The sequence below is a fragment of the Nannospalax galili genome, unplaced genomic scaffold (assembly GCF_000622305.1).
Source record: "Nannospalax galili isolate Female #2095 unplaced genomic scaffold, S.galili_v1.0 scaffold842, whole genome shotgun sequence".
In the NCBI taxonomy this organism is placed as follows: Eukaryota; Metazoa; Chordata; class Mammalia; order Rodentia; family Spalacidae; genus Nannospalax; species Nannospalax galili.
The window spans coordinates 1508075-1517925 of record NW_008349291.1 but is presented as its reverse complement, the minus strand read 5'-3'; the positions used below and the strand labels follow the sequence as shown (position 1 = coordinate 1517925).

The window sequence follows — 9851 nt, the reverse complement described above, 5'->3', positions numbered from 1 at the left end:
GACACACACACACACACACACACACACACACACACACACACACACACACACACACACACGGTCCTGCTGTGCTCAGCCATATCCGTGATCAGCACCCGGGACAGCGCCATCCGCCCACGTGCAGGGGGCGGGGTCCCGGCTCCACGTCTCCAGGAGGGTCCTGTCAGGCCAACCAGCAGGTAGGAGTGCTGGGACCCTCTACCCAAGCCACATCCTCAGTCCTATTTATAAAGAGGCCGAGGTTGTGGGAGGGTGGAAGGTGGGAGGGTGGAGGGATGCTAGGGAGGATCTGCAGAGACAGCGGCAGGAGATTGCAATGTAGAGGAGACAGGTGTGGACACAAAGAAAGAAAGGGGGTAGGCAGGAAGGAAAGGGAGAGATCCGGGAGACAGAGGCAGAGACGCGGACGACAGGTGGATGGACACAGAATGGGAAATACGTCTATTTAGGGTCTAGAGAGAGAAGTGGGGACCCGGGCGGTCACGAGAAACAGGTGTGAAGATTGAGCTCCGGATGCGGTCCAGAGACCCAGGAGCCAGACCATGTGGGGGCCCAGCAGACGCCCCGGGGCAAGTTGGGGAGAGGGTCCAAAGCGGAGGGAGGAGCAGTTGTGGGTGCACAGACCACAGGCCGCCTCTCGCCACCCTTCCCGGGGTCCCAGGCACGGACAGGGCCAGGAGACAGCCTGCCCTGCCCTGACTGCTTTTCCATGCGTCAGCCCCACTCATTGTCTTGGCAACAGGCTCGTTGCCCAGCAGCCAACCTTGTTCCCACCCCGCCGGATTGGAGCCTGACTGTTGCTCTAGGCAACAGGGGTGCTCTGTTTCCCACGCCTGCTTTCGCCCACTTCCGGTTTAGGCCCTGGGAAGGGCAAGAAGGGGCACAGGTTGCAAGGATGCCTGGGTTTGGGGGGTGCCTTGCAAGGAGGGGGCGTTCTTTTGGGGTGCATTTGGCTCTCCAAAGGCCCGACCTACACTGTGGAGAGGGTAAGATTAGCTTCCAAAGTGCACAGAAAGCCAGTGGTTAATTGGGGTTCTTTATTGTGCGGGGGACTCAAAGGATGACTGGGGTAGGGGGGGCTTGAGCGCTTGGGTGCCTCTACAGGAAGCACAGTAGGATCTCGACGCCATGTTCCCGGAACCCCCGACCCTGGGGCCTCCAGCACCTGAGGCCCCTCCAGACTCCAGTCGCATCCGCCAGGGCGCAGGTAAGAAGACCCTGGGCGGGTACCCCACCCACAGCCCGACTGGATCCCCTGGGGCAGGACTTGGATGCAAGAACTCCAGTTGGAGGGCTGGAAAATCTGGCAGGGTGGGCATCCCGGACTGAAATCTGAATGAAATGTGGGGAAAAGAGAGATCAGGTTTGCAAGGAAAACCAGAAACGGATCAAGGGGTGTAGTATGGAATGGGATCATAGCTGATGGGAAAGTTTATTTCCCTTATTTATAGATTGGGAAACTCAGGACTGATAGATAAAAAGTAGCTGTACGACAAATAGGGTTGATCAGGAGAAAGCAGAGTTTATTAGCAAAGGAACACATGGGACAGATTCCCTTCCCTGCAGGGAAAATGTCTGCCCCGGTCGTGAGCTGGGGTCTTTTTAAAAGGGAGGCTTCTGCTTCCTGCAGAAGGCGGGAAAAGGTTTTGTTTTGTCTTTTAAAGTTGGGGGGGTTGGCGAACGGGACACCAGACACAACTTTTAAAATCTGTTCTCTTTAGAGATCAAAGGGGAAGCCTGCTGTGTTGGCCAAACAATGGAGAAAAGTCTGCTTCTCTTGACTTCAAAGACCAGGGTGCTTATCAGCTAGGTTCCCTTTTCTCAGGAGCATGAGAAGTCCTTGAGACCCTGTTGGTGAGGGGCCAGGGCTATGTGAACCTTAACAAGGCCCAGGCAAGGGCAAGGCTTCTGCTAAAAACATTAAGGGTTGAGCAGAAATTAAAGTGAGGGTACCAACTAAGCTTTGTAGGTGAGGTCGGCTGGAAGGAAAACCAGGCTACGATTCCAGCCACCACCTGGAATCCAGACTGGATTAGCCAGCCTGCAACATGTTCATCTTCCTCTAGTGCCTGCCTGGGCCCTGGCCACCATCGTGCTGGGCTCAGGCCTCCTGCTCTTCAGCGGCTGTTTCTGTCTCTACCGGAAGCGATGTCGGAGGCGGATGGGCAAGAAGACCCAGGCCCAAGCCCAAGTCCACCTTCAAGAAGTGAAGGAGCTAGGCCGGAGTTACATAGACAAGGTATGGCCTGGCCTGGCCCCTCAACCTTCCTTTGCATGTCCTTTTCCTCTCAATAACCCAGCCAACCTCAATCCCTGGATCCTCCCTGGTTTAATTTTTATTTATTTTTTATATCATATGTATGAATGTGTTGCCTGCATGTATGTTGTGTGCCCTTGTTGTTCAATGCCTGTGGAGGCCAGAAGAGGGAGTCAGATCCCCTGGAACTGGAGTTAAGGTTAGGTTGTTAGCTGTCATGTGAGTGCTGGGAATCAATCCCCAAGTCCTCCCCTAGAGAAGCCAGTGCTCTTAACTGCTGAGCCATTAGTTCCCAGCCCTTCCTTCCCTTCTTAAGCCCAGTTAATCCACTGACCTCTAGAGATCAGCTCTAGTCACTATAACAAGAGCTTTCACGTCTGAGCTGGGTGTGGTAGTGTACACATGTAATTCTAGCTCTTGGAGAGGCTGAGACAGAGAAATCACTGCGGGTTCAATGCCACCCAGTGCTATATAGTGCCCTCAAGGCCACCCTGAGAAACAGAGTGAGACCTTTTTTTCCAAATAATAGTAATCAAAAACAGGTCTAGAGAGATGACTCATTGGGCAAAGTGTTGCTGTGCAAGTGCAAGAACCTGAATTCTGATCCCTCACAACTGTTAAAATCTGGGTGTGGCCGCTCAAACCTGTAACCCCAGCTGTGGGAGGAGAGAGGGGAAGGAGCTGTCTCAAGAGACAGGCAGGTCCCTGGAGCTTGCTAGCCAGCTTGTCTAACAGAAAAGGCAAACTCTAGGTTTAGTGAGAGAGCCTGTCTCAAAAAATAAAGTGGAAACTGGCACAGGATGATACCTAATGTCGACCTCCAGTCTTCACATGCAGGGGAGCAGATGGATGCACCCCACACATGCACACCACACACACACACACAGAATTAGAGAGGAGTTAGGATGGATCATTCAAAAATAAAAGACACCCAGGCTTCGTGGCACACACTTTTGATCCCAGTACTCAGGAGGCAGGGGCAGGCAGATCTCTATGAGGTTGGGGCCAGCCTGATCTACATAGCAAGTTCCAGGCCAGATGGGGCTACAAGGAGACCCTATCTCAAAAAAGTTTAATTAATCAATTAAAAGACAATGGTAGGACTGATGGAGCTGGACAGATGGCCCAGAGGTTAAGAACACTGGTTGTTCTTGCAGAAGACCCAGGTTCGAATCCTATCACCCACATGGCAGCTAACAACTGTCTGTAACTGCAGTTCCGGGGATTCAATGCCTTCTTCTGTCCTCTTGGGCATTGCACAACATGAGTGCACTTACCAACATGCAGGCAATACACACATACACATAAAAATTAAAAATAAAATATTTTTAGCTGGCCGTTGTGGCACACGCCTGTAGTTCCAGCACTTGGGAGGCAGAGGCAGGCAGATCTCTGTGAATTCAAGGCCAGCCTGGTCTACATAGTGAGTTCCAGGCCAGCTGGGGCTGCAGGGAGACCCTGTCTCAAAAAAAACCATATAAAAAATAATAAAATAAAATATTTTTCAAAGACAATGGTAGAACTGAACATTAGGCCTCTGAGTGCAGAGTGGGATGCAGGCTCAGAAGCCAGGCAGTCCTGAAGTTTCCAGCCTTGGGGGACCATTTGTCAGCGGTGCAATCTTGGGAGCCTCACTGTTGTCCTCTGAGCCTTCCGTTCATGGGGACTGACCAGTGTCTTCCCACCTTCCTTCTCAACAAGCAGCTGTTGTAATTCTGACCTGTGAGGATTCCCTTTGGGATCTTCACACCCAGCCAGTGATTTCAGACCATCTGTGAACTGGAGGTGGTGGTCCACACTTTGAATCCTTACACTTGGGAGGCAGAGGCAGGCAGAGGTAAGCAGATCTCTGTGAGGCTGGAGCCAGCCTGGTCTACATAGTAAGTTCCAGGACAGTTGGGGCTACAGGAAGACCTTGCCTCAGAAAAAAACAGACTGCATCAGAATTACCTTCATCTTTGTTTAAATGTCATTTCTGGGTGTAATGCACACAGACCTACTGAGTCAAAGTCCATAGAGACATACCTTAGGCCACCCCACAAATCTCTGGGGGAAATCAGATTCACTCCAGACTTTGAAAATTGATGGCCTAGGTTAAAGAAAACTTTTCTGCCATAGAATAAAACATACAGCACTTAGACCATTTCTCTTCACATTTTCCTGTGGCAAGATCAACAGTGAGTGTGGCCATTTGTACTGCTACCATTCATGAGCATGTGGACGACTTCTGCATCTTTTCTGGAGGAATGAGACAGTATTAGCACAGTGTTTCACTCTATCTACTCCTTGTCCATAGCAGACATCACCTATCAAACACCAACAAATATGCTGCCTTGTTGAGATATCTAGTTCCTGCCTGTGCCAGACATTACTAATCAAACACTGACCTTGTTTAGACAAGCAATCATTTATGGATCAAGGGAGAGATCCATGTGCCTAACGAGGCTTCTGAGCCTGGAGGGTATTACTTTTGGGTACAGACTTCACCTGTCCTTCCTTGCCCCTGTAGGTTCAGCCCGAAGTGGAGGAGCTGGATCCCACACCGTCTCTGCCAGGACAGCAGGTAGCAGAAAAGCATGACTTAGGCCGACTACAGTACTCACTGGACTATGACTTCCAGACTGGTCAGGTGGGTGTGATGGAGAGCCAGTGCTTTAGAGGGGAGGGTCTCAGGGGCCCTAGCCCCTTCCTAGAGGCGACCCTGGGAGGGAGGCTGAGACTAGGGTTCCCCTTGCTGTGTCTGGGCACCTGTAGCTCCTGGTGGGCATCTTGCAAGCTGAGGGACTGGCAGCGTTGGACCTAGGAGGTTCCTCAGACCCCTATGTTAGTGTCTACCTGCTGCCGGACAAGCGGAGGCGGCATGAGACCAAGGTGCATCGGCAGACACTGAACCCACACTTTGGGGAGACCTTTGCCTTCAAGGTGAGTTCCTGTCCTTGGCCCCATGGTCTTTGGCCTGTGCTTAGTCCCTGGAGCACGGAGGACTGACCCCTTTAGCTTTTTCTGGAAACAGACACAGCTCAGGTGGCAGCTTGTGTGTATGTGGGAGGTGGGAAGCTGTTTCTTGGGTTCCTGAATCATCCCTTGGGGCACTGTCAATGCCTGGGCTGTGTATTGCCTTGGTCTTTGAGTGCTCATATTAGTCAGTTAAAACATGACTTCCCCTCTCACATTGTGAATCCTGGTATTTTATGGGGTTTCTTGAACCCTCACTGCCCAACTCTTCTTCCACCTGAAGATACTGTTCTCCACTTACTCTTTCTGACTTCCTTCTCTCCACTTTGCATTCTTCCACCCTCCACCAGGTCCCATACGTAGAGCTGGGGGGCAGGGTGCTTGTCATGGCAGTGTATGACTTTGATCGCTTCTCCCGCAACGATGCCATTGGGGAGGTACGGGTCCCCATGAGCTCCGTGGACTTGGGAAGGCCTGTGCAGGCCTGGCGAGAGCTGCAGGCAGCTCCCAAAGAGGAGGTAAGTCTGTGCCCAGGCTGAGGACCCACCCATCCCTACCCTGGGCCAACCAGATCACAGGCTTTGCAGTTCCTCTTCTATGCAGGTCCTTTGCACAAGCTAGCTAACTCCAAGGAATAGATTGACATGGGGTGCTTGACTCTGGACCATTCCATTCTAGGCGAGTGGGTGGAGGAAAGGCAGTGGCTGAACTTGGGTGATAGGTTCCATTGTCTTTTAGCAAGAGAAACTGGGGGACATCTGCTTCTCTCTCCGCTATGTTCCCACTGCTGGGAAGCTCACCGTAATTGTCCTAGAAGCTAAAAACCTGAAGAAGATGGACGTAGGTGGTCTCTCAGGTGTGTGGGGGAATACTGTACGTGTGTGTATGTGTATGTGTGTAGGAAGACTGTCAGGTGTGTTGGAAACAAACGAAGGTACATGTGTATGTATGGGGGGGCTTCTGCCCAAGGTTCTAACAGCTTCTGGGCCCAGAGGGTTTCCTGGGGGAGAGGGGGACTCCAGAGGCTACAGATTCGATCTGGGCACAGAGGAGACAGATCTGAGGGGTGTGTGGGGTGACTTGGTGGAGGTTCTCATTCTTTCCCTACAGTCTGATCCCCCTGAGCCAAGCCATGGGGGGTTATAAGACTCCTTCTCCCCAGATCCATATGTCAAGGTGCACCTGCTACAGGGGGGCAAAAAGGTGCGGAAGAAGAAAACCACCATCAAGAAGAACACACTGAACCCTTACTACAACGAGGCCTTCAGCTTTGAGGTGCCCTGTGACCAAGTCCAGGTGGGTGCAGATGGAGGACAGCTCCTCCACAGAAGCCCTAGGGCCCGGTCCCAAGGAGAAAGGAGAGTTTGAGCATCACCGTAGAAACTAGATCCCAAGGTCTGAGGTGATGCTGTCCATCTCTGTTTCCTCCTGTAAAGACTAGGAGGTCTAGCCATAACACCTGGCTTGGGCATGCTCTCCCCTAAGCAAGACTTGTAGATCTGGATCAAGATGCCTGTCCCCAAGAAGCCACGCCCCCAACAAGACCAGGATGCCCTGGGCACAGAAACCAGAATGTTTTACCCTTGCATGACCAGGAAGCCCCTCCCCACTGCAGGCAAGAATGCCCCACCCTGAGGAAAACCAAAGTGTCCCTCTCCTTCATGACTGGGTTGCCCCTCTCTCAGAAAGTGGGTTAAAGGGAAAGAGACTTCCTCTAACTTAGAGACAAGCCCTAAGCCCTGCCGGGCTATGACTTGGCTACTGCACCCATATCAGGTCCACAGGTTTGTCTCTCTTCAGCCCTGCACCCTAAGGAGGCTCCTAGCAGCCTCTTAGCAAAGGGTCCTGTGTATTTATCTCCTTAGAAATTAGTTTTCAGTGAACAAAAGGTTCAGGTTTCCAACCCCACGGCTCCCTGTCCTGAGCTCCTTCAGCCAGGCTCCTCCACAGCCTGGTCACAGGGAAAGGACAAATTAGCCATGACCCATGTACCTTTCCCACACCTCCTTCCTCATCCTCTATCTCCTCTCCCCCCACCCCCTCACAGAAGGTCCAGGTGGAGCTGACTGTATTGGACTATGACAAGCTGGGCAAGAATGAAGCCATCGGGAGAGTAGCAGTGGGCGCAGCAGTTGGTGGGGCTGGGCTGCGGCACTGGGCAGACATGCTGGCCAACCCCAGACGACCCATCGCCCAGTGGCACTCGCTGAGGCCCCCTGACCGAGCTAGGCCACTGGCTGCACCCTGATTTCCCTCCAGCAAGCACCTGGATCCCTTGAGCCCAGGCCCCTGAGCCTCTCCCACACCCTCCCAACAACCGTAGCATCTGTTCCTGTCTTTTCACCCCGACTCGGGATAGGTTTCCAACTCCCAATCCCCCCATACCCAGAAACCCCAGGGATCCCTGGGAGGGAAAGTCTGGCACCCCTGCCCCAGGGTCCCACCCTCTGCTCTGACAATCAACTGAAAAGTCCATTATCCCCTTTCCCCCAGTCTGTTAGCTCATTTCCACACAGCTTGACCCCTGCACTGCTCCTAGGGTCAAATAAATATTCAACAGCTTGGAGACCTGGCCCCAGTACTCCTTGCTGGGGGAGAAAGTGGGGATATGGGCTGAAGTCAAGAACAATGTTCAACTCCAGGTCAGAAGGAGCTACAGTTAATGCTGAACACCCTGGACTCCTTCCCAGGGAAATTCATCCACCCACCACTAATCCATTCACTCACCCTGAACCTGTTTCCTCAGAAGAAAAAAACTGAGATAGTACTAATACCTACTGTGTGATTGCTGTGAGGAGTCAGAGAGAATTTCCTTACCCATGAATGAATCCATGCACTCACCAGCTGGGCAAGCAATGGACCTCTAACCGCACCCCCAGCCCCTCACTGGGGGATTCTAGGCAGAGGCTCTACCACTGAACTATGCACCCTGCCCCTCAATAATAGATTCTAGGCAGGTCTCTACCACTGAGCCACGCCCCCAGCCCTTCACTGGGGGATTCTAGGCAGGGGCTCTACCACTGAGCCACACCCCAGCCCCCCACTGGGGGATTCTAGGTACTTACACACAGGCAACACACATGAACATAAAAAAATAAGTAAAATTAAGCCAGGCATGGTGGCACACAACTGTAGTCCCAGCACTTGGCAGAGGCAGGTGGATCTCTGTGAGTTCAAGGCCAGCCTGGTGTACATAGTGAGTTCCAGAACAGCTGGGGCTACAGGGAGACCCTGCTTCAAAAAGATAAAAATTAATTTTTTTTAAGTAAAAAGAGGGTTGGGGTGGTGCAGAAGGGCCAGATGGCCTCAGCAGATAAAAAGATGCTTGCCTCCAAACCTGAGGACCTGAATTTGATCCTATAATCCACATAGTGGATGGAGAGAACTGACTCCTGCAAGTTGTCCTCTGACTGCCACACACATACCTTGGCACGTGTAACCCACACACATACATACATGCACATAAGAAATTGTAATGACTGGGGCTGGAGAGATAGGTCAGTGGTTAAGAGCACTGGCTGCTCTTGCAGAGGACCTGGGTTCGATTCCCAGCACCCACATGGTGGCTACAAACCGCCCTTAAATCCAGTTCCAGGGGAATCCAAAGCCCTCTTCTGACTTCCGTGGCATTGCACAACACAGGTGCACTCACATACATGCAGGCAACACACTCATACACATAAAATAAAAATAAATAACTGAAAATTTTTAATTAAAAAAGGAACTGGGATGCAGTTCATCTGCAGAGTGCTTGCCTAGCCCTTATGAAGTCTTAGCTTCAATCCACAGTGGTGGGGGCTGGATTCGGGTTACTGCAGTGGTTGGGGAGGAATGGCTTCCATTAGGAGTGGTTGTCCTTCACATTTCTGGATTGGTGGGCTTGCCACGATTCCTTAAGCCCACGGTGTGACTGAGAAGAATGAGTAGGTACTCAGGGTGCGCTCTCTGGGCTCCCCTCTTCCCTCTTGCATCCTTTCCCCCTCCCTCCAGAGCAGAGCGAGACCTTCCCGGAGCTGTGGGGTGAGGCGTGGGGAGGAGGTCGGGACATCTGATTCCTGGATGTGAAGGAAGATTGGGGCCTGGACCCCTGGGTCTGAGGGAGGAGGCCTTGAACCTGGGCCCTTGGACCTGAGGGTGGAGACTCAGGTCTGAGTGAGGGAGGTTGGACCTGGACCCATTAGTCTGAGGAAGGAGGGCTGAGGTCTGGACCTGTGAAGACCTTGAGCCATAAATGATTTTGTTTAATCAAACAGTCAGTGTTTGATTAGTAATATCTAGCATAGGTAGCAACTACCTAGACACGGCAGCATAAAACCAGCATTGATTAGTGATGTCTGCTATGGACAGGGAACAGACATACTGAGACACCATCTTATTATTGTCTCATTCCTTCCAGAAAGATGGAGAAGTCTTCCACATGCTCATGAACGTATGAGGCAGAGGTACAAATGACCACACTCACTGTTGATCTTGCCATAGATAAATATAAAGAGGAAACAGCTATTTTTACTGTGTGCTTGATATTCCACAGCAGGAAAGTTATCCTTAGCCTCTCCATGGCTTCTGGTAGGGCCCAGCTCAGGATCTCTTCACCTGTACCCTGGCAGACGCAGCTGGAGTCTGGAGGGGTCTCAGTCAC

The 9851-nt window shown here is 52.0% G+C and overlaps 1 protein-coding gene across 4 annotated transcripts; it reads left to right on the top strand.

Moving 5' to 3' along the window:
• The first annotated feature begins 9 nt into the window (after positions 1-9).
• On the top strand, positions 10-7778 carry Syt5 (synaptotagmin 5). 4 transcript variants are annotated; one of them, XM_008846670.2, is made up of 9 exons: positions 10-179; positions 1105-1207; positions 2067-2239; positions 4767-4886; positions 5012-5179; positions 5563-5730; positions 5951-6068; positions 6375-6508; positions 7260-7778. In XM_008846670.2, the coding sequence occupies exons 2-9, from the start codon at positions 1129-1131 to the stop codon at positions 7458-7460; spliced, it is 1161 nt and encodes a 386-aa protein (XP_008844892.1). In that variant the 5' UTR covers positions 10-179; positions 1105-1128; the 3' UTR covers positions 7461-7778. The 4 variants fall into 4 exon arrangements, with proteins under 4 accessions (XP_008844892.1, XP_008844893.1, XP_008844895.1 ...); XM_008846671.2 differs by having other exon boundaries at positions 1074-1207; XM_008846673.3 differs by lacking the exon at positions 10-179 and adding an exon at positions 838-986.
• Positions 7779-9851: the final 2073 nt, after the last annotated feature.